This window comes from Pteronotus mesoamericanus, unplaced genomic scaffold (genome assembly GCF_021234165.1).
Source record: "Pteronotus mesoamericanus isolate MK-2021 breed Mesoamerican mustached bat unplaced genomic scaffold, CSHL_Meso_final scaffold_167, whole genome shotgun sequence".
Taxonomy (NCBI): Eukaryota; Metazoa; Chordata; class Mammalia; order Chiroptera; family Mormoopidae; genus Pteronotus; species Pteronotus mesoamericanus.
The window spans coordinates 30,783,723-30,808,964 of NW_026555308.1; the positions used below are offsets into that span (position 1 = coordinate 30,783,723).

The following is a 25,242-nucleotide window of genomic DNA, read 5'->3' on the forward strand; positions in this document are numbered from 1 at the left end:
TTCACTTTTAGTTATTAAACTATTCAATGTAGGAAACAACTTTGTAACCCATTTCTCATATTACCTGCACACACACACACACAAAAAACAAAATTTGATATCCTGGGGTTTATTTGCTGAGGGCACTTCCCATAAAAATGAGTGAGTATGCATTGGGAAATCTGTCTGGTTAACTCCTTATGGATAAGATAAGTTAGTCACAATCGTTCTCCTCCGCCTCCAGCTCTCGTCCCCAGCACCCTCCCTACCTCCTCCTAACTTCCCGCCTCTCCGGGGCTGGTGACCTAATAGCATTTTTCTTCATGCATATTTTGGCGTCGCCCCACGGCCTGGCTGCCTTTGCTTGTCTGAGTCTTTTGAAATTCCTGCATGTTCGCCCCAGATTAAGCCTAGTGTGTCTCAGGATGTGTGATCCGTTTTTGTTTTTTCCCCTTAACTCTCCCTGTGCAACGTGTCTGGGGGGAGGAGGGCAGGACGGGGAGCGGAGGGAGGGGCAGAGACGAGGAGCTGTCCCCTCGCACGTTTCCAATCGTATTACGTGAACAAATAGCGGAGGGGTGGCCGGGCCTGAACGGCTTGTGTAACTTTGCAAACGTGCCAGAAAGTTTAAAATCTCTCCTCCTTCCTTCACTCCAGACACTGCCGGCTCGCCGGGCCGCCGCGCCGCCGCGCCGCTCCCCTTCGCCTTCCAGAGCACTGGGAAAGAGGAGAGGCTGGTGCCACGTCCCAGCAGCTGCCTTGGCTGGAGCAGGGTCTGCAGCCCACCCTTGGTACTGCTTGGTGGGGACTAAAATACTCCTGCTCCACCGCCACCGGGTTGAAGATTTCTCCTTCTCTCACGTGATTTGAACCCCGTTTTTCTTTTCTCTGAGCTACTGTCCTCCCGGAGTGGGGGCAATCCGGGAAAGGGAACGATGCGCTTCGCCTGGACCGCGCTCCTGCTGGGGCCCCTGCAGCTTTGCACGCTCCTGCGCTGCGCCCCGCCGGCTGCGGGCCAGCAGCAGCCCCCTCGCCAGTCTCCTGCGGCTCCGGGCACCTGGAGCCACAGGATCCAATGGGAGAACAACGGGCAGGTGTTCAGTTTGCTGAGCCAGGGCTCGCAGTACCAGCCGCAGCGCCGACGGGACCCGAGCGCCACCGCCCCGGGCGCCGCCAACGCGGCCGCCTCGCAGCCGCGCACGCCGATCCTGCTGCTCCGCAACAACCGCACGGCGGCGACTCGGGCGCGGACCACTGCCTCATCGGGAGCCTCTGCCGGCCTCCCCGGGCCCGCAGCCCGCCACTGGTTCCAAGCTGGCTACTCGTCGTCCGGGGCCCGTGAACCCGGCGCCTCACGCGCGAGGAACCGGACCACGCCGGCAGAGCGCCCGGCGCTCAGTAACTTGAGGCCCCCTAGCCGCGTGGACGGCATGGTGGGAGACGATCCATACAACCCTTACAAGTACTCCGACGACAACCCCTATTACAACTACTACGACACGTACGAAAGGCCCCGGCCTGGGAGCAGGTACCGGCCCGGCTACGGCACCGGCTACTTCCAGTACGGTAAGCACCACAAGTCACCGAAACCACCGCACACCCCTTCCCCAAAGTGGCTGGTGGCTCCCCGACGTGGCTGCCAGGGCGCGGCAGGCCCTAGTCCCCGCAGATCCGATCCCTCCCTCTGCGCCTGCAAAGGCAGCCCTGGAATCTGGTGCAAACCACGCGCCTGGCCCCTCCTGCTTCCTTTCCACATTGTTTTGCAGCCTGGGGCATCCCCTTTCTCCTACCCGCAGCCTAGCACTGGTACAGCAGTCCGGTTGGGCAAAGGATGAGGAGTAAGAGACACTGAGGTACCAGTTGCCAGGGTAGGGGGCGCAGCGTTGTCTCACTGCTGTGACCATCGCCTGCTCTCCTTTAGGTCTCCCGGACCTGGTGCCAGATCCCTACTACATTCAGGCGTCCACGTACGTGCAAAAGATGTCCATGTACAACCTGAGGTGCGCTGCGGAGGAAAACTGCTTAGCCAGGTACTAGCTGGGATATCAGCGGCCCGGCTCCCCGGTCATCGTTCCGGGGGCTGCTCAGGTGCCTAGTTCTGACCACTCTTGTTCCTACAGACAAAAGTAGGAAAGTGGTGCAAGAGTTGAGAAGTAGGACTTGATCTCCTGGGCATGCTGACCTGGATGGACAGTTAAAATTTTGAAGATTTCTGTGGGTTCTCTTTCAAACTGAAGCACAAGATCCAAGATCCTTCAGCTTTGGAGCTAACTGTTTCCAATCGCTTTCTATTAAATTAAATGTAGAAAACGTGAAAAATAAATATTGTGATTGACGATTAGAGGCTAATTTGCCAATGTGGAACCCTTCATTGACAAGAGTGGTTTTCTTTTGTTTGAAGCCACGATTAGTTTCAGGGATTTTACTTCAGCCAGAATAAGACCATGAGCAAGATCGTTTTTCCCCCCATCAGTCCTAAAATAAAATCATAGCAATTTTGGGAATGGATTTCTCTGAATATGCTGCTGGGAAACCAGCAGAGGGAGCAAAAGAACGTCTTGCAAGGTCTCAACAATATTTTACAGTGTAAAATAAAGTTATTAATAGTATTTGAATGTATTTTCACACAAAATATATTACAAGGAACATAGTAAGGCTTATTTGTGTATTTCTCCCACTTTGACTCTTTGTAACTGTCACGCTAAAGGAAGAGAAGGAACTGAAGCCTATCATTTTCATTCCTGAGTCTTGCATCACTCACACCATTGCACTCCCGACATTATTATAGCAATGATGTTGTTTTGAAGATAGTGACGTTACAAAATTATTTATCTAATCTGAGTGTAGTGTTTTAGGGTTATTTTCTCACTTTACATCTTAGTTAATTGTTCAAGAAATGTATTGTTAAATTCAAACTTCTTAATAAGTAAATATGGATTTCTTTTTTAACCTTGGATAATTACCACCTCAGTTTCACTCATTCATATGGTTACACTTGAATTGTTTATAAAGTTTACATATCATATGTAAATTTTAGTGCTAATTTTATTATGTTTTTACACTTAAACTGAGGATTTCCATAGTTGTCATTCATTCACCCATTCAACACATGTTCACAGAGCTCTACTTGTCAGGCACTGTTCTAGGATCTGGAGATTTGGCAATAAATAAAGTAAGCAAAATGCCCTGGTCTCTTGGAATTCGTAGTCTAGTTTGGGGAGTAAGGGAGTCACTATTATACATTGAAAAAGGTTTTGCTTGTTGTTTTGTCTTTAGTTAATAGTCTGTGAAAATGTGTCTTTTTTCCGTAATGACAGCTCAGCATATAGGGCGGATGTCAGAGATTATGATCACAGGGTGCTGCTAAGATTTCCCCAAAGAGTGAAAAATCAAGGGACATCAGATTTCTTACCAAGCCGACCAAGATATTCCTGGGAATGGCACAGCTGTCACCAGTAAGTAGATGGGCCTCCTGGGTATTTTGAGTTGTTTTTTTCATGTTTCAAATGATTCTTACACAAAGGGAGAAAATTGCTGTAATTTACATTTAGAATTCTTCTCCGTATTTTTTGACATAATCAGTGGAGTATGTCTTTAAGATAGTATATCAATTACTAGATCCTGCTATTTTTTTAAATTAGAAACTCTAAATCCATCTTATTAAAACTGCTCATAGCATACAGCAATTGGCTTTGCTAGACTTGTACTCCAAAGTATCATAAGTAAGCTTGATAAAGAAGCCCGCTGCGGCCGGGATCACCTATCTATAGTCGGTTCACATTTGACAGCATTTAATAAAGACCACATATTTTTATCAAAAGGGTTCAGATACTTTTCTCAAAGAAAGGTGTCCAGGGGTTTTCAACCCACAGCCCGCAGGTCGCACGTGGGCCATAATGGCTATGAATGCGGCCCAACACAAAACCGTAAATTTACTTAAAACCTTTTTTTTTTGCTCATCAGTTTTCGTTAGTGTTTGTGTATTTAATGTGTGGCCCAAGACAACTGTTCTTCTTCCCGCGTGGCCCAGAGGCGCCCAAAGGTTGGACACCCCTGAATCTATCCCATGAGCTGAGAAGGACCTTTCTCCATCTTTTAAAGGACCGGAATCAATACAACTGCTCATTCTGTCCTAACTTTAAAAGAATCTCACGTTAGGTTATTCTATAATTCACCTTGATAAATGGCCCAGCTGTCTATTGCCAAGAAGTCCCGATGTGCACTCTTTGATTTTCTGCAGTTCAAGCCATGTCCTCTTCTTTCCTTAATGTGTGGACAAACACTCAGCACCTTCTCTTTAATGGAATGATAACAGTAGATGGGAGTGCCTAATTTGCTGATAAAACAGAATTATTTTATTTCCAAATAAAACTTTATACTGGTTTAATAATAATGGTGGAAAAAAACATGCCATTTTTTCTCTTTTGCATTTTAGCAATGATTTTAAATCTATGAAAACTCAGTTTTTAAAAATGTCACAGAAACTTCCCTATTGTTATGAGCTCTTCTTTTTTGGAATGAAACATCATTATTGGCAGCCAAGGGAAATATACTAGAAGACATATGGCAAGTTTCACTTAAACACAGATAATTTATTGTCTATTTCTATTTAACAGTCAAAGGTAAAACAGGGTAAAATAGAAAAACAAGATATTCCAAATAAGGTTTTCTTTTCCCCCCAAAATATCAAGTTAAAGGTTACAATTTTAATAGATTTCTAACCCTCGGTTGGGGTGGGCGGGAATCTAGCATGAATCTGGCTTTAAGAAGATAAACTTTATCTCAGTATTAATGTGCAAATGAATGTGTACGGCAGGTGGAAGTAATCTAAAATTCTCACTGGTTCTCTCTGTATGTTACTGACCACTGTCTCTGTGTTATACGGAATATTAGACATTACCACAGCATGGATGAATTCAGCCACTACGACCTGCTTGATGCAAACACCCAGAGGAGAGTGGCTGAAGGCCACAAAGCAAGTTTCTGTCTTGAGGACACGTCCTGTGACTATGGCTACCACAGGCGATTTGCATGTACTGCGCACACACAGGTAGGTCGGCATTATCAAATCCGGACTCTGCAGAGACGCCCGAGAGAAAACAATGTGGTCTTCTTATTTTCTTCCCTCCTGCCTGTCTTTTACAAACTGTTCCATGGAGGGGGTCATCCAGTCAAGATGGAAAATAACTGGGAAAGGAAAAGTGATGGCTTGATGATCCAAATATTTTGAAAGTATTTCATCATCACAGAAGGTCACTGCATACTTATTATGTTCCACAATCAAAAGCAGCCCTTTACTCTCTGAAAAAATCTGAATGGTTTCCAATATCTGAACTTATTCTGTATTCTTTAACAGGCTTGGTAAGTAACTGTAGAAAAGATCTGTTTTCTCACCTGCAAAACCATTCCTTCCTCCACCTATTAAGCTAAAAATAGGATAGCTGGTGATTGTGGTTAGCAAAAGGAGAGAAAATAGGTTTCTAAAAAAGCACTTTTAAAAACTGTCTCTTTTAATCATGCAAATAAGAGCAGAAGGATACCATTTCTTTCTTCATGCATATATATTTAAACCTACAGTATAATTGATGTCAGATGTTCTTGGGATGGATTTTTAAAAATCGTGCTGAACTAAGCAGTTTGTATGTCTTATAATGGGAAAATCTGTGTCAGTTAAAAACCATGCCAGTATTTCCATAAGAAACTCTAATTTGTAAAAGGACATTATAATTTTACTCCAACCAAAATCTTGGCAAGGAGTAGCAAAATGTATATAACTCAGGGCACAAAGGGATCAGCAGCTGGCACCTGGGGAAGCAGATTCCAGGGCTGTAGCAGGAAGCTTTTTGATGACCTAAATGTTACTGTTGTTTCTTTCCCTGAGTTTAGAACATCACAGCAATTGGAAGGAGCGGAGGAGGTTCACTAAGTGCCCTGAAGCAGCACTTATTATTTAGGCAATAGAAGATGCAACCTACCCACATATTACACATATGTGCGTATAGAAATTCCCTTTTTCACACAGTGATCTCCAAGTCCCATAGCAACTGCCTGTGCAGGGACCTGGAGATTATTCCCTTCATTTAGAATGAAGCACTCTGGACAGCTCACTGCTGAAATACTTGAGTACAGGAATACAGGCATTTATAGCACTTCTAGTCCCCTAATTTTTGGAGTAACCCCACTTCATTTTATACGGTAGCTTTCCTGTTTATCATCTCTATTTATGACCTTTTTAACTATCATTCACCAGGTCTTGAATTGCAAATGATTTATGATTTTGTGTTTTTACCTAGACTGCTGCTTCATTTAAAGAAAAAAAAAATGATTCTCACAAAGTCCCAATACTGACTTAGATTAGTTGTAATATAATGATGATTAAATGTATCTAAATATAAAACCAGATATGACTTCCTTGTATTTATACTTTCATATAACTCTTACATAACAAATTTATATCTAAAACTAGAAACTGTCACATTAACCTCATTCATTTAATGTAACAGTGTTTTGCTAAAAACAAATAACTAATTTAGACAGCCTCAGGCATTTACATTTCTACATTTAATCTGTTTTTAAAGTATCACTTTGAATATATGAAATACCTGTTTGCTTAATGGCCTTAAAACCCCTCATATTTGTTTGCTAGTTCAGATAATCAAAGCTCATACTTAACTTCTGCTGGCTGAGTTATCCTGGAGTACCAATTTCAACATTCTTTAAAGCTCTTTTGCTCACTTGAAAGTAAGATACACATTGCGGCGTTATTTAAACCTGTATTAAAGAGATATCTAATCCAGTGAATCCCTTATAATGCCATAAATTTAGTAGGAGCAGTAGCAACAATAATAGGACCTAACGGTGATTAAGTATTTACTATGTGCCAGAATCAGGATTATGTCCCGGAATCAGAAAACATTTATTATATATTTACTCCTCAGCATACTGTTAGTGTGTTGGTACGAACCAAGGTGGGTATATGGTCCACACTGCCCTGACACAAGTAATTTTGAGTGTGGCCTGTCTGTGCTATTTTGTGTGTTGTTCTCACTCTTTCTTCCTGAATCAGGTTATAGCCAAACCAATATTGGTAGGACATGCTTAGATGATCCTGCCATCTTAAGCACCAAAGCAAATTTGGGTGCTGAAATTAAGTGGCCGCATTGAGTTAAAATGCTTCTAGCATCTGCTTTTTAATTTACTTTAGATTACCATTAGAATGAAAATACCACAGTAGAACCTCTTGCAAAGAATTAGTGGGATGAAGAATATACCCACAGACTTCAATTTGAACAAAATTCTCAGACTATAACTTTCTGGAGAGTGAGGACCATATGTCATTTATCAATTCTTCCCTCAGCCTGTAGAAGTCACTCATTTACTTATTGAAGTGAATAGCAAGCACAGTGAGGTGGGATTCAAACACTGAAATGCACATTCATCCCTTTAATTCAACAGAATACTTCAGTGACTACATGAGAGAGTACAGTGTGGTGCTTAAGATCAGAGACTCTGGATCCAATTGCCTAAACGCAAAACCAACTCAGCCACTTACGAGCTGTGTATCCTTCCATGAGTTTTTTGACCTTACTCTGCCTCAGATCCCTTTTTTTGTAAAATGAGGATAATAATAGCACCTACCTCTTGTAGTTCTGGGAACTGAATTTATGTGACATTTTAAAATTATTCTTGGCACAAAATACGTAGTTACTGTTAATTATATAGTTAGATATATAGTATGATTATACCTCAGAGGAGAAAAGGATAAATACTATAAAAGCTATAGACACAAGAAAGTGTCATGGGCAGAGTACAAGACGGTAACTTCCCAAAGGGGAAATTGGGGAAGGTTGTACTGAGAAGATGACAGTTGAGCTAGATTGATTATTTATTGTGTGGCCTTTATTCTTGAACTGGTGATAGTTTAGAATTTTGGTAGAGGCCTATTTTGTCACTTGAGATCGTATTTATCACTGGTGATTTGTGACACTTCTAAAAAGCTAGATGTACTACTACTTATATTAGTCCTGTATTTTTTTTAGCTGGAGGTGCTATAAGGCTGAGTAATATATACTTCTCAAGGGAGATGCAATATAAGTATAGTTTTATGTCAGACTCTTGTAAGTACTAACTAAAAATTTAATTTGCAAATAATAAGCATATTCTTTAGCATACTCTAATCATACACCATCTTTTTAAAATTGTTTATTTCATTTGTTTTAGGGATTGAGTCCTGGCTGTTATGATACGTATAATGCAGACATAGACTGCCAATGGATTGATATCACAGATGTAGCACCTGGAAACTACATTCTAAAGGTAGAGGCCTTTGAAAATATGTACCTGTAATTTATTTTGATTGCAATTCAATAGATCTCTTCCTCTGGATTCAAATTTAAATAACCATGGCCCTCAAAACAATTACATATCTTCCAGAACTATTTCTAAGTGATCCTATAAATATGAAAAAATTTCTTGTTTTAAAGAACTTGAGGAAAAAATAGACAGCCTCTCTCCAAAACTTCTCCAAAGTTTAACCACTTGCCTAACTTAACCCTCCCTGCACAGTGAGTTGATGCATGCTAGCCCTGTGAAAATAGGAAGAAATTAACCAGTAAACACTGCTGATAAAATCTGATATGCGGATGATGTTTGCATTGCCTAGGTCAGTGTGAACCCCAGCTACCTGGTGCCTGAATCAGACTATTCCAACAATGTCGTGCGCTGTGACATTCGCTACACAGGACATCACGCGTATGCCTCGGGCTGCACAATTTCACCGTGAGTCTTATTTGCCTAGCTAAGTGATCCTCTTTCACAGAGTGTTTTAGTTCATCAGCAGGCATGGGATGGGTCTGTTTCTCCCACTACTGTAGCCTCTTTGTAAACGAGACCAAAGATAGGGAATGGTAGAGCCTGCACCATCACATAGGTAGAGCTGATCATTTTTAGGTAATGTTAGAGAAAGGAGCTGTATTTAGGTTTTTAGCATCCTAAAGCTTAGCTTTGAAGAAAGACATACACACAGAACACATTGTTTACCCAGAAAGCCTGTGTGGAGGCCGAATATGTAAAATATGCCATCTGCAATGCGGTGTGGGAGCCCAAACAGTGGGTTTCCTGCTCCTGCCAAACAGTCCATGAAGGAGTGCTGAAGAAATTCCTAGAGTTCTTCAAAGTACATTCTGAAAAATCTTTACTGCTTTAAAGTATGCAGCTTAAGAGGTCAGACTCCCTATTCTGTAGAAATCAAGAGTTCACATATGCAAGTTCTAGAACAAGTACTGGAGAAATATTCAGCAAAAGGAAGGAATGTGTGGTGGTGCCCTCATACTTTTCTTAGTTCTGAAACCCTTCTGCGAATGAAATCTTAGATAGAATCCCTGCACATTACTGTCAACAGGGGTGGTATATTGATGAAAATACTTAAAGAAAGCTGAGGAGGTTTCCTGCCTGTGTCTGCTCCACCCTGATCCCTAAGCACTGGCTGCTCTAGTGTTGCTGGGTTATGCTTTCTAACTACACCTGCCACCTGTGAGTCACGCCTTCTGAACCAGGAGAACATCATTGTTCTCCTCTTCGATACCGAACACAATCAGCTTTGTTTTGATGTTGCAGAGGCGCCGTTGTCTCTGGGTCACGCATAGCAGGTACACTAGAAAGTCACAATTAATAGCAATTTCTCCCTGATACACAAACCAGGATATCGTTTGGCTGCACACGAACCTCTAGTTTGTCAGTTGTCCCAAGACCACCTACACCTAGTTATACAGGTTCTGCCTTCTATCTGGCCTCCTGGCTAGGGAGAGATGGGGGCTTAAAGCAGCTCATGCTCCATTCACAGAGCTGTGTACTGTGGTTTGGGCTGCATTCACCTTGCAAGGATGCCTTTTCCTTATTCCCATAAAGGAGCAAAGCCTGTGCTTCACAAGTATCATAACAGCATTAAAGATAAATGAAGTTTATAACAGGAAAGGGACAACACAGAAAAAAAGATAATTAAATATATTCTCCTGAACATGCCCACAATACAGAAAACCTGGATGGGTTTATGACCCATATTGTATAGAGTTGATCCTAGTACAACTGTAAATTCCCAGAACGTCAGTGTAATTTGATAAAGTAAATAAAAAATAAATGGGTTAATTTCTCTTAGTTTTTATAGTTCCTTAATTTATTCACTCATTATTTATTTACTGGCACTCTCACATTTGCACTATGTATTTACTGAGGTCCTACACTGCATATTAGAGAGTAATGCAAAGATACATGATTCCTGACCCTGGATTGCTCCCGTGTAGGCTTATTACAATAATTCTAATTAATTGCTTGTGAATCTCTTGGTTTAATGTTTGTCTCCTGCTGTACTTTGTCATGGTTGGGACCTAGCCTGTTGTCTACTGTATACCCATTGCTAGGTATATAGGCCTGCCACCATGTCATGTAGCCTCTTACGCTATACCTGACTAATAGATAAATTACCTTGTCTTTAGGCATTTTGAATGGAGAGGGTGAGAGGGGTAAGATATAATAATAAGTTAGGTGACTCCCAGGTACAGCTGCCGACCTTGCACTAGGACTAGGTCTAGAAAGCTGACTCTGTTGTTGCATAGAATCTGTCTTGCTTTTCATCAATAGAATCCATTGAATTGGATGTTGCCAGATATTTTGAACAAATAAAAATTGTTATATTGCTCCAGCCTAAAGTTGCCTTTTTTTTTTAACCAGTTGCCACTGAGTGTAATTAAACTGCAAGAGTGGTTGAGTTAGAATTTTAATAATAAATATTGATCAGATGAAGAAATGAAAAACTTGAATGACCCATAGTTAGTGATTCATAATACAATAAGATCACATTTAACTACAAGTGGGAGAAGTACAGAAACCTTGAGAAAGAAACTCTCACGTTCAGGATGAATGCCTCTTGTATTTGGACTTTCGCTTCAGTCTCCCTTTCTAGGGGTCAGAGTTCTCTGGCTGCGAATCAGGAGTGGCTTTAGGACAACACTTGAATTGGGCCTTGAAGGCTGAGGAGGGTTGCACGGGGGAGAGTTAAGCAAGAGCATGCCGGGAGGAATCAACATCACCGACACCTACGTGGCAGGAAGAAACTGCAGAACATGTTTAGAAAAGCAAGTGTCCTAGTCGGGCTAAAACATGTTTTGTGGAATTAAGAGTTAGGCAAAAAGGAGAAGTAAGCTGGGACCAAATCAAAGGGAGCACTGAAGAGCAAGCCAAAAAGTGGGAACTTCATTGTGAAGCTGATGCAGTCTTTGCAGTTTCTTGGGCGGGGAGTTTACCTCGCCTCTGGTGAAATGGTCAGTCTTCCGACTCTGTAAGCAACAATGTGTGATTCCCTCAGTAACACTATTGCTGTTTTTTAACTCTTAAAGATGTATCACCTCCCGATTTACTAGTATTTTTCATGTTAATGAAATATTTGAGAGCATTCCATTGGTGTGAACAAACCATCCGGTTAGAAAGTGTGTGCCTTTAATTACTCTCTTCTCCCTCATTTTCCTTCCTGTAAATAAAACATATGGACCAGGTGACTGTGTGGCCCAGTTCAGTCCTATGATGCTGCAATTAAGTTCTTTTCTCACAGAAATTACTGTTTGGAAATTTATTGTTTATGAATTTTGGACTAAGTACATTCTTACTTCCTTTACATGGGGATCTATGATCACAATATATATACAGTAATATTGGGTTTATTGGTTTTGATCCTCTGTCTTACCCATTAATGCCTCACCGCACATCCAAAATCATGCTGGAAAAGGACTCATGAAGAGGCCACGACCCTGCTTTTCAGTGCACATGCCATACTTGCCCCATGGAGTGAACTTACCCAGGCAGGGCTGCTGTACTCCTGATTATTGCAGTGGATGTTTCTTTTTAACTATAAACATCAAATCTGTAGGTATCAGGGATACACTTTCTACTATTGACATAGTTACTTTCTTTAAATCAGTATTAAAATCATCCTGACTGATGTGGCTCGGTAGCTTGGACATCATCCCGCAAACCCAAAGGTTGCCAATTCCATTCCTGGTCAGGGCACACACCTGGGGTGGGGCCAGGTCCCTGGTTGGGGATGTGTGAGAGGCAACCCATTGATGTTTCTGTTGCACATCGATGTTTCTCTCCCTCTCTCTCTCTCCCTCCCTTCCCTTCTCCCTAAAAAATAAATAAAATCTTTAAATCCATATTAAATCAAGTATTAATGGTGAATTTAAGAAGGTGACTGTTGCTTAGGTGGAGGGACAATGACATCTCAATTTTTAAAAAGGTTGACTTCAAACTTGTCTACTGTGTTCATTTATAATATACCAGGTTAATAACTTGTCTTATTTTGTTTTTTAATATAGGTATTAAAAAGCCAGCCAAGACTCCCAATGGATAAATCAGTGCCTGGTGTTCTGAAGTGGGAAAAAAATAGATTAACTTCAGTAGGATTTATGTATTTTGAAAAAGAGAACAGAAAACAACAAAAGAATTTTTGTTTGGTTTATAATAGCACATAACTGGATTTTGAACATTTAAATCGGCATTATTTGGAAAAATTTTAATATTATTCACTTTATTTTGTGAATTAACATAATGTTTCAATTATGTAGTTGCACACTTGGTTATTTCAAAGAAATCCAAATTTCTTATGCTCTTTTTGAGATTATAATACAGAAAGGAAAACAATATTTCAATGAATGAGCCAAAATTACTTTGAACTGGGAATTTTTTAAAGTACTGAAACTTCGGTGAACCACAATAATAACTGGCTTATATATGTCCTGGCATAGATTAATTAGAAATGAGGCTCCTACTGTTTAAATAGATATGGACACATTTGGTGCTGAGGAAGGAACAAACACATTACCATTGGTATCAAGAAATATTACTATATAGCAAAGAAATGGCAATATATGTATTCAGATAGTTACATCCCTATATAAAATTTATGTTTACATTTTTAAATTAGTAGATAAACGCCTTTCTTTCTGTCAAGTGTACAATCTCATTCTGACTTAAGTCAGCTTTTGTTTTGGAACAAATTAAGTAATTGAGCTGTCCAGCTCCTCCCTGCCATTTGTTGATGCTTCCCGCTCTACTCTTTAATCTCCCTACTGGCAGAGAACTTTTAAGTGGCATCCTTAAAGTTACCATCCTGGGGACCGGTATACATAGGACAGCTGTGTCAATGGGGAGTTATTCTGCTGACAAACGTAATATATCCAAAGATAATGCACAATTAAGTATATGGAAGTATTAGCTAAAAAATTTTTCTTACTGACATAAAAAAAAAATCATATGAACAAGTCCCTCAAACCACAACTGTCAAATGCTTTTTGAAAATTAATGAAAAACATCTTAGATTTTTCAAATTTTCTACATTTTTTAAAATGTTCAGCGTTAAAAAGAGGAATCTTTAAAAATTTTAAATTATCCAAAATAGATGACATAATGTGTGTGGATACAGGAACCTTATCCTACGTCAACCAAGAGTCAGTCATACATGTTTGTGTGTGTGTGTATATCTGAAATATAATCTAAATTAGGAAAGCACATAGCATTACATACTTGAGGGGTTGGTAAATAAGGGAAAAAATACTTTCTGTAAAACCAAGGACTGTGCTGCATAATGAGACAGCTGTGATTTTATTTTAAACTGTGAAACCGTGTGCTATAATGGAATTTGGAGAATTTCTCTTTTTCCTAAATTCAAGAAGTGCAGAAAGAAATCAAATTACACATTTAAGTAAGTGGTGCTTAAGCAGTTTTCCTACATTAACCAGTATTAAAATCTCAAGTAAGGTACTTTAAGTGCAAGGACACATGAGGTAGAATTTAAAAAAGAGTTGGCATCCTCATACTATATGCGCCATTGAGTTGTAAAGTCACAACGTCCTGCACTCACTCGGTGCCTAGCGCGGTGAGAGGGGATAGAGACGGACAGACACTGAAGGGTGGATAGCAGAGGACCACGTGACCCACGTCCGCCAGGGCACGCACTTAACAAGGGAGAACACAGCCAGCTTAATAGAGACCCAGAACCTTCATTGAGCTAGTATCTGGGCTATGGGATAGCTTCTTTGATGTACCTCTTTGCCTTAAATTGCCTTTTAGTTTTAAGATTGTAGAATGATCCTGTCATTTAAATTGCAATCTTTTCAAATATTTCGATATGCTTAAAAAAAAAAAAAAACCCAGAAAACTACTGTCAGTATTAATGCTGAGCCAGACTGGCATCTATCGATTTAAGATCTATAGTTTCATTGAGATTCTTACCCCTTGTATTACAAGCTAGCCAATATCATGGCCTTGGCTACATGAGATGACACATTTACTGCCATTCATTGGGTCCTCCATCTGTCTGTCCATCCATCATCATTTGAGGGCCTAATACATGCCAGGCACTAGCATGCTAGGCATTGGGATATAAAAAGGTTATCCCTAACCTCAATTAAGTATGAAAAATGTCATTATTACCATTTAGGTTCACTTTATTTCATTTTTAACAATTATAAGTACATATCTAAAAAATTCTATTTTAAGCACTATTGTTTTTCATGACCATATTTTATTTTAAAAATAAGTTAATAATGATTATATGCATGTATGTTACTAATAATTAAAAATATTTCAAATCCCTGAAATGTCTGCCTTTTAAATATAACATGTCCTATTTGGTTGATTTTGGGAAAAAGTTTCAATTAGGAAGCTAAAGATTTTCACTTATTCCTTATGTAAACATTCTTCCTCCTCAATCACTCCTAAACACTCCCAAATTACTCACAAGTATTGATTTAACACTCAGTATTTTTGAACCTCAAGGGATCTCTTCTCTGAATAGCCACAAAAACTCACAGAAAATGACTAGGTGGTAAAAGTTATCCATTAATAAAATAAACAATCCAGGCTTACCAAACTCTAAAAATAAACAGAAAGCAGAAAAGATACAAAGAATGTTGAATACTGGCTTTTAAACTAATAAAGACTGTGAAATAAATGGGCTAAATAGGAAAATAATTTAGTGAGTCTTCTACACGCCATATTAGTGGCCTCGTAATTATTCAGACCACAGTCTGGATTAAAGACATTTTGCCCGTGGAGACTAGGATTCAGTCTCTCAACAGTACCAGAGCATATGAATCTACAACTTGACTATTTCCAGGAAATCTTTATATTTTTGCATAATAACCTTATTCACAATTTCAATCACTAGGCATTATTTGTAATAATGAACAATAATTTTTTCTCTCTGAAACCTCATATAGCAATCACACTCATAAACATTCCCAATATTGAGATTCTAAAGGAATTACAGTTTATTAAAGTTATCATGGCACTGAGAATTCATCTTTAGTAAATTGTGTGAGAATATAAAATTTCTGGTCAGAAGATATTTTATTTTAAAAGTAACTTGTCTTGATACTAATAGAGTAACTGATAAGTAAAAATTACCCTTTTCTATATATTTTTTATATTTAGAATTCATATTCACAATTAATATATTCAAACAGCTATATTTCATTTCCAGCTACCGAAAGTCTTGGGCCACTTTTAACACTTCAAGCATTTCATTTATCCTTGAAGCCAAAATGGTGCTCAATTATTTCAACTTGAATGTAAAAGTGTTGTCTTAGTTCACAGGATATAAACATTTAATTAAAATATAACTGCTTGCTACTAACTACATGACATATCATTTGGTATTGCAACCTTTTTAGTGAAGTTTTAGTTTCTTCCAAATTTTTCAGTAATCTTATTTGTAAAACACCTGTAACTTTTTTAAGAGCTCTTATTTTCAAATGCCCAGACACTGGCTTTATATTCTGCTTTACACTCTCACCTTCTTTTTTGTATGCTTATACAATGAGTGCAAAATTATAAAAATGCCTTGAATAAATGATTTCAAGTATCTATAGTGGTCATTTGTTGTTACATATAAATAAATGACATGAATTTCACTTTAGGTTAAAAATCTTAAAGCCATGTGTACAGTTAGTTGGTAGTTTTGCTTAGCTGCCTTTTGTATTAACAAATTGTTTCTTATGCTCACATGACTTGAAACTTGTCTATGATGGATAAAAAAATCTAGCTGATGTTTTAAAAAAGAAACTACATGAATGGATTGCAAATTTTGTCGCCATTGCCAACTACTTCAAGGACACAGAGCAGGCATTGTGAGAATAACCACATTCTGTTTTAATTAGGATTTATAAGAAATATGCATAAACATATATACACTCAGGGGACATATCCCACGCAAGCTACATGCTCTTCATACAAGGAGAAATATTGCTGTCACAGTAATCCTTACTTAAATGTGTATCAGATTAGCCTGGAAGTTGGTAACCTGAGAGAACAAATCGGCCCCAAACTGGACAAGTGTTTTGCTTTGTTTTTTTGGGGGGCGGGGGGGGAGTATTAACAAAATTAACACAAAAACAATGCATCTTTAAGGAGTTCTTGCATGTAAAATAGATGTAAGGCTTGCGGCTGGAAGCTTGCAGATTTGAGTTGTAGAATAGCAGTGCAGTGGTACTTGAAACCACCAATTCCTGCTTCCCTCCCCTGCTCAGGGCAAAGTATCTGAATACGCTTTCCTTACTAATGCAAATGATGATTTCTTTTGTCCCAACAGTGTTCAGTATTTCAAGCCCTGTTCATTATTGGCTTATTAGCCAAAGATGGGGAGAGCAGATCATTCCTTTCTGTCAGAAAACTTAACTGCCTTTTGCTACTCATTTATTAATATTTCTAATCCTTGTCGCAGATATTAGTAGAGGAGTATTAACATGCAAGCTGAATAAACCACTTTTATTTTAGTAATTTTCAGCTTAAATTTAAACAGCTCTTGCACCATACCTCTTTTTGACTTGAATAAATACAAAGTTCACACAGATTTAGGAGAATATTTATTTCTTCAAGTATGTGTGTGAATTCTAGTTTCAAAGGACAGTTCACTCAAAAGGATCCCATATTAAGGCCCTGGCCAGTGTGGCTCAGTTGGCTAGACTGTCGTTCCATGGACCAAAATGCCACAGTTTTGATTCCTGGTCAGAGCACATATGCAGGTTGCGGAATCTATCCCCGGTTGGGGCGCATACCAGAAGGCAACCCAATCGATGTTTCTCACATCAATGTCTCTGTTTCCCTCTCTCCCTCCCCGCCCCTTCTTCCTCTCTCTCTAAAGCAATGAAAAAAAAAAAGTCTTTGGATGAGGACCAAAAAAAAAAAACCCCATATCAAAATAAGTATGGGAAATGTTATCTCTATGGGAGGTATTCACAGTACATAGTGCCAGGTTAAAACATTCTGGGAAGTCCTGTAGTAATGAAACCACTTTATCTTTGTTACCTAGTGGTTCTCAGTTTGTTTTGCCATATATATCTTTTTTTATAGCACTTACGATGCTGTTAAATTACTTTTTTTCATAGAAAACTCTGGGATCTGCCATATTAAGTAATTACCAATTCATAAATGAGATTATTTGAAAATTACTTAACACAAACGTACGACAGTGGCAGCATTTGAGTGGTAAGGGGCAGATACCCCAATCCAACCAATTTACTGTCTGCCTTGCGTCCTAAACACTGCAATATTAAATAGGTAAAACAGATGTAGAATGATTCTTTTAATGGACTTTTCAATCTCTCAACCATGTTTTATTTTAGAAGGAAATACAGGCTTTTCTTATTTGTCAGATAACTTGAACTCTTTTAGGTACCTCTTATTAAAATCTCTCCTATTCAAACATTACTTGATAACACTGAGGACCAACCAATCATTTTTCTCATGGTTCATTCATTTCATATATTTGAAATTATTTTATGTTATACCTAATAGTATAATTTAGGTAAGTGTAAAATAAATCTTAGCACTTCTCAGAGTGGGCAGGAAAAAAATAGGATTGGATACAAATGACTTGGAAGGATATATGTGTGTATTTACACTTTGTTGCCAATAATTTGCTGCTTAGCTGTGGGATATAGGCACCAATCTGAGAGAGAGAGAGAGAGAGAGGGAGAGAGAACGCATGCAAGAGCTCACGTAAGTGCGAGTTGAACCAGCGATACAATAACCAAGCATATACCAAGGTCACTGTTAGAAATATAATATTGCTGGTTCCCAATTTCTTTACATATGAAGGCAAACCAGAATTCATGACACAATTGTATATAATAGGGGTTAAGGACAAATGTAATGATAGCTCCTGATAAGAGACAACTCCTTTTTTTCCTAAATAAATCAAATAATGTTGGATATTCATTGCACATATCTTCCTGAACTAATGTATAAATTTGGAGCCTGAAAAATTTGGACCAAATATCAACCAGTCATTTGCAATCTAGTGAATTATACCATTGTCATATAGCAAGTATTAGAGTCAACCATTTTCAATTATTACAATACCATTCATTCTTTAGAGGTATGATATTAGGGCAGAAAGTTTTACAACAATCTATAGCTGGGTTGCGACTGGGGCTAAGATTCATGGAGAAATAATCTGGTAGCTTTGATCACTTCACTTTTGTTTCAGGACTCTGGTTTCCGGTAATGGGAATATACTTAAACTTGCTTGGTCAGAGGAGGAAGTCATAGGTTCATGCAATCAAACAGAGGAAAGGCAAAGGTAGGATTGCCCCAGGCACAGATAGAACCAGGAAATCAAACACCATCAACGTTCTCGCTGTCACTGCTCTGAGTGCTGACTTCATGCTTTTGGTTTAGTTTCTCCATGAGGATGGAAACTTTACTGCCTGCAGATCTCACTACACATTCACACAGCTTGTTGATCAGAAAGCAAAGGGCATTACCCTGTAGCTCAAGTTTGAAAAACCTAGGGGAAGGCATTTCATAGGCTCAGGTTGAGTCATGTGTCACTGTGGATACCATGATAGGTCCAGAGTGAGTCAAGTGCTCCTCCTTATTCAATCACAGAAGTCAAGGAGACAGACTCAAGTCAAGGAGACAAGATCAAGTAAGAGAATGGCTGCTCCCAGCCAAATCGCATGACTGCTTTTTGGCTTCATGTGTGGGTGTGAGGGAAAGGTGGGGGAAAATAAAATGATTCTCCAGAGGAAAGGGATAAGTTATTATGGATATTTTCAGTGAGAAAATTACTGGGAACCAACAATCCACTTACTTATGTCCAGCAAAAAGATTCATAAAATCAACATCTGCATAATTCAGCTGAGAACCTTCCCTTCCAAACTGCTCGTCACCTGATTTCTGTTATGAGAACCCCATATGCTCAGTATCTAAGAGCTGACTTTTCCACAAGGAAGACACAATGTCACTTCCTCTCCCTTTCAACCCTATTTCCCTCCCTTGTTGGCAGGTCTAAGCAGCCTTCTCCCTCACATCCTACCTTCAGTGTTTCATGAAATCCTAGCAAGGCATTTCACAAGGGTGACAGAAGATCCCAGTTCCTTCTAATTCAACCAGTCACATTGGAGTTGCAAAAGGAAGTGTCAATCCAAAAAGAAAAAAGGAAAAAAGAACATGAGAAAGAGCCACTCTTTTAATTTTTTTCCTTCCAATTGCTACCCATTCCCATGTACTCTCTCTACCATTCATCTACCCAATTGTTTGTCTTTGACCATCAGTGAGTGACTCCCTTTAAAAGGGGAACCTAAAGAAAGGGGCATCGCACACTTTATTTCCATTAGTTACATTGTGCTTTTAACACATTACAGTCCCCTTAGAGTGGGTGCAGATCAACGGTGGAGTAAAGGGGCAGGGAAAGCCTCAGAGAAAAGCATAGCAAAATACTAGTGTTCTGGAAGAACTGGAGTGATAAATGAGAGGCTAGAGGCTAGGGTGAGAGTAACAAGCAGTCAGTATACCTTCTCCCAATATACTCTTAGAATGTTCTCACTATTTCTTTTAATCTAAGGTATAGAAAAATGTGCATTGTGGTATGCCAGAGTGAGATGAGAGTGGTATACAATTATGACAACACATCCCAGAGGTTTTTGAACCTGAATCTGAGAGCATCAGTAACTGTTAAAAATGCTTTGCAGAGAGAGAGATCTAAGGGGATGAGGTCAGAGGGATGAGATGGAAAACATACACATGGTGCAACTTCTTCACTAATTTAGGCAGCTTGCTGTCTGGAAAATGACGTATTAAGCCAAGACTTTCTCCAAGGCCGGGGCTGACTAGAGATGCCTTTTAGTCCATAGGGAGTTATCCTGTTATTATTTCAGAGTTTGAGAAGGCTTATCAGGAGCTAGGCACACATAACCTTATTCCCTGATCCCTTCTCTCCAATTTTCTCAGGGGATTACTTCTGAATATTAGAGGCATGGAAAAAAATGACATATTCTCCTTTTCTTTCTCCTCATGTAGGGATTTCACAATTTAGCTTCAGGGGGCCCTCTGGAATTCTTTCTCTCTCAATGATCAACAAGAGGCCAACGTCATTGCGTTAACCTCAAACACTCGTCTCATTTGAACCTCCCGGAAAAAAAAAATACCTAAGAGGGAATTTGCCCTACCACAAGATATTGGATCTTCACTCAAAACTAATACTTCCATTCTGGTGACACTAAAATCATTTATGTTGGTTGTTATCAATACTTATTTCACTGAGGTAACTGCTAAGGTAGAACAATTGTTACTTAATATCATCAAATATCTAATTGGTACTGGTATTCAAATTTCACCAGTTGTCTTATAATCTCTTTCCTTTTTTAAAGTTGGTTTGTTTGAATCAGTATCAAACAAGGACCACACATTGAATTTGGTTATTATGTTTTAAGGATTTGAAATATATATATTTCCTTTTTAGCATTTTTCTTTGTCTTGCTATTAATATATGTGAAAAATAGGTATTTTTATGTAATACCTATTGTCATACAGAATTTTTCATATTCTGAATTTGCAGATTTTATCCTGGTAGTATTATTTAATACATTCTTCCATACCTTGTATTTCCTATAAAAAAATTAGATATAGACACTTAACCAGATATAAGTTAGGTTTGACTTAAAGGAGTAAGAAGACTTGATAAGTGGTGGTATGTCCTTCAAAATTGTGTGACATGAAAAGTTCACATTTCTAGCTGTCTTTTGGTGGTGTTAAGAATGAACAGTGGGGATCCAAGATGACAGAGGAGTAAATGGAAGGTGCACAAACCTCCTCCTAGGACCAAACTGGACATACAACTAAATTTTAGAGAAATAATCCTGAATAACCAACTAAACGGTAGCTGGAGAGAAGCCTTAAAACCATGGACAGACAGAAGAAACCACTTCACCACAACATGACCGGTAAGGGGTGCAGAAGAGATACAAGAGGGCTGGGAGGGCTCCCACAGACAGCAGCTGCAGTGCCAGAGGGATATTTTAGTGGCCTGGAGGGTTCCCCTGAGAAGTGTGGGGTCTAAACTAGCTTATAGCACCAGAGCCAGGTGCTATACAAAACCCATCTGTAAAAAGCATCAGGGTTTCTGTCTGCCAGGGAGAGATGACTGGAGACACAGAGAGCCTCTTAACGGGGCAACACACAAAATTCTGTCTATAGCCATAAACTCTGGGCTCTGGCAGAGGGAAGCCAGAGTGGACTAGGGACATGTGAGAAGAGTCTGGGGCATGTGGCTCTGGGGAGAGAACTAAAGGAACAGTCCCCAAGATCCCTGTCCTGGGTCATTCTCCATACTGAAGAAGCCATCTTTCTCAGGCCGAGCACTCCTGTCCAGAGAACATTAGCCTAAGGGGAAGCAATAGCCCCACCCACAGAAATTACTCTGCCCCACCCTGTGGAGCTTAAGCTGGACTGCTATGTATAGTCAGTTGGAGGCTAAGTGATGAGGTTTAACAACTAAGGCCCATCTCTAGGAGCGCAGACACTTTAGCTGACCCTCCCCCTGGGCCCAGTGCTGCTAAAAGATAGCCTTGGTGTACAGCCTGGTTCTTTCCTCATACAAACAGGAACAGCAGAGGGAGCATCAAGCTGCGTATCACTGATAGTTCTAATCGTTGCCTAGGGCCAGTCACAGGCAGTGTCTGACATAGGGCTCCACCAGTCTTTGCAGATCTACCTAATACCTAGACAGAATCTCAAAGAGGCAACCAAAATGGAAGACAAAGAAACAGGTCCCAAATGAAAGAATCAGCAAATCTTCCAGTAAAAGAACCAAATGAAAGGGAGGCAAAGAATTTATTAGATGTAGAGTTTGAAAGTAATGATTATAAGGATGATCAACAGGATGGGAAAAGAACTAGAAACCATAAAAAAAGGACCAGTCAAAAGTAAAGAATGCAATATCTGAAATAAATAATACACTGGAAGGAATAAACAGTAGGTTAGATGAAGCAGAGGCTTAAATTGGTAATTTGGAAGACAAGGTAGAAAAAAACACCCAAGCAGAGCAGCAAAAAGAAAAAGAATGGAAAAGAATACAGTCATAGTAGGGGATTTTAACACTTCACTGACTTCAATGGACAGAACTTCCAGACAAAAAGTCAAAAAGGAAACAGCAGCCTTAAATGACACACTGGATCAAATGGATTTAACTTGTATCTTCAGAGTGTTTCACCGCAAAAAAATAGATTATACATTTCAAGTGTACATGGAACGTTTTCTAGTATAGACCATGTGTTAGGACATAAACAAGTCTCAGTAAATTTAACAAGATTAAAATCATAGCAAGCATTTTCTTGGACCACAATGCTATGAAACTAGAAATTAATCACAAGAACACTGAAAAATACATAAAGACTTGGAAGCTAAATAACATGTTATTAAACAATGAATGAGTCAACAACAAGATCAAGGAAAAAATAAAAATATACCTTGAAACAAATGAAAATAAGAATGTAGTCCAATATCTGTGGGATATAGGGAAAGCAATCCTAAGAGTGAAATTCATAGCATTAAATGTCTATCTCAGAACAAAAGAAAAAGATCAAATAAACAATCTAACTTTTACTTAAAGGAACTTGAAAAAGAAAACAAACAAAACACAAAATGAGTAAAAGGAAGGAAATAATGAAGATCAGAACAGATATAAATGGAATCTGAAAAAAATGATACAAAATATCAATGAATCCAAATGCTGGTTCTTTGAAAAGATAAACAAGATTGACAAACATTTAATCAGATTCATCATGAAAAAAAGAGAAAAGACCCAAATAAATAAAATCAGAAATGAAAGAGGAAAAGTAGCAACTGACACCAAAGAAATACAAAGGATAGTAAGAAAATTTTATGAACAATTATATGATAACAAACTAGACAACCTGGACGAAATGGATAAATTTCTAGAAACATAATTTTCTAAAACTGAATCAGGAAGAAGCAGATAACCTGAATAGACCAATAACAACCAGTGAAATTGAGGCAGTAATTAAAAAAACAAAAAACAAAAAAAAACTCCCAACAAACGAAAACCCTGAATGGAGGGCTTCACAGGTGAATTTTGCCAAATATTATGGGAAGAACTAACACCTCTCCTTCTCAAACTATTAGAAAATAAATATTTACTATTAGTAAAGAAAATACTCAAAAAAATTAGAAATTTTTTAAAATTAAGAGGAGGGAAAGCTCTCAGGCCTATTTTACGAGACCAGCATTATCCTAATTCGAAAACCAGATAAAGAAACTACAAAAGGGAAAATTTCAGGCTAAAAACCTCATGAATATAGATGCTAAAACACTTAACAAAATATTAGCAAACCAAATAGAGTGATACATCAAAAAAGATCATACATCATGGTCAAGTGGGATTTATTCCAGAAATGCAAGGTTGGTACAACATTCATAAATCAATAAATGTGTTTCACCACATAAACAAACTGAAGGTTTAAAAACCACATGATCATATCAATAGATGCAGAAAAAGCTTTTGATAAAATCCAGCACCCATTTATTATAAAGAAAAACTCTCAGCAAAGTGGAAATAGAGGGAATATACCTAAACATAATAAAGGCCATATATGATAAACCCACTGCCAGCATCATACTCAACAGGCAAAAACTACAAGAGTTCCCATTAAGATCAGAAACAAGACACAGATGTCCACTTTCACCTCTCTTATTCAACATAAATCTGAAAGTCCTAGCCATAGCAATCAGACAAGAAGAAATAAAAGGCATCCAAATTGGAAAGGAAGAAGTAAAACTGTCTTTATTTGCAGCTGACATGACACTGTACACAAACCCCCCCCCAAATATTCCACTAAGAAACAACTAGAACTGAGAAATAAATTTAGTAAAGTAGTAGGATACAAAATAAATATCCAGAAATCAGTTGTATTTTTATATGACAATAATGAATGAACACAAAGGGAAATTAAAAAAACAATACCATTCACAATGGCTTCAAAGAGGATAAAATACCTAGGAATAAATCTAACCAAAGATGTAAAAGGCCTGTATTTGGAAAATTATGAGACACTGAAGAAAGAAACTGAAGAAGATAAAAATATGTGGAAGCACATAGTGTGTTCATGCATTGGAAGAATTAACATAATTAAAATGTCAATGCTACCCAAAGCAATCTATAGATTTAACACAATTCCTATCAAGATTCCAATGTTGTATTTCACAGAACTAGAACAAATATTTCAAACATTTATATGGAACCACAAAAGGCCTTGCATAGCAACAGCAGTCTTGAGATAGAAGAACAAAGTTGTAGGAATCACAATACTTAATATCAAACTATACTATAAGGCCATAGTAATCAAAACAGCATAGTACTTGCATAAAAAGGACACATAAATCAATGACACAGAATAGAGAGCCCCAAAATAAACTCAAACCTTGATAGTTAATTAATACTTGACAGAGGAAGCAAGCACATACAATGGGCTAAAGATAATTTATTCAATAAATGGTGTTGGGAAAATTGGACAGATATGTGAAGAAAAAAATGAAACTAGATCACCTTCTTGCACCACACACAAGGATAAATTCAAAATGGATAAAAATTTAAATGTGAGACCCAAAACCATAAAAACTGTCAAAGAAAACATAGGCAGCAATTGGACATTGCTCATAGCAGTATCTTATAGGAGGCACTTCCCAGGCCAGGGAAACAAAAGGAAAAAGAAAATGGGACTACATTAAATAAAAAGTCTTTGCACAGTAAAGGAGACCATCAACAAAATAAAAAGGCAACCGATTGAATGGGAGGACATCTGATAAGAGTTAATATCCATAATTTATAAAGAACTTATAAAACTCAATACCAGAAAAAGACAATCCAATTAAAATATGTGCAAAGGACCTGATTAGACACTTCTCCAATAAGGA

General features: G+C 38.6%; 1 protein-coding gene across 2 annotated transcripts; it reads left to right on the forward strand.

The window, feature by feature from the left end:
* Nucleotides 1-635: 635 nt before the first annotated feature.
* LOX (lysyl oxidase) lies at nt 636-14,185 on the forward strand. 2 transcript variants are annotated; one of them, XM_054589905.1, is made up of 7 exons: nt 636-1,545; nt 1,901-2,009; nt 3,297-3,434; nt 4,873-5,029; nt 8,200-8,295; nt 8,642-8,757; nt 12,345-14,185. In XM_054589905.1, exons 1-7 carry the CDS (start codon nt 915-917, stop codon nt 12,349-12,351), a joined length of 1,254 nt encoding a protein of 417 aa, XP_054445880.1. In that variant the 5' UTR covers nt 636-914; the 3' UTR covers nt 12,352-14,185. The 2 variants fall into 2 exon arrangements, with proteins under 2 accessions (XP_054445880.1, XP_054445883.1); XM_054589908.1 differs by lacking the exon at nt 12,345-14,185 and having other exon boundaries at nt 8,642-9,133.
* The last annotated feature ends 11,057 nt before the right edge of the window (nt 14,186-25,242 follow it).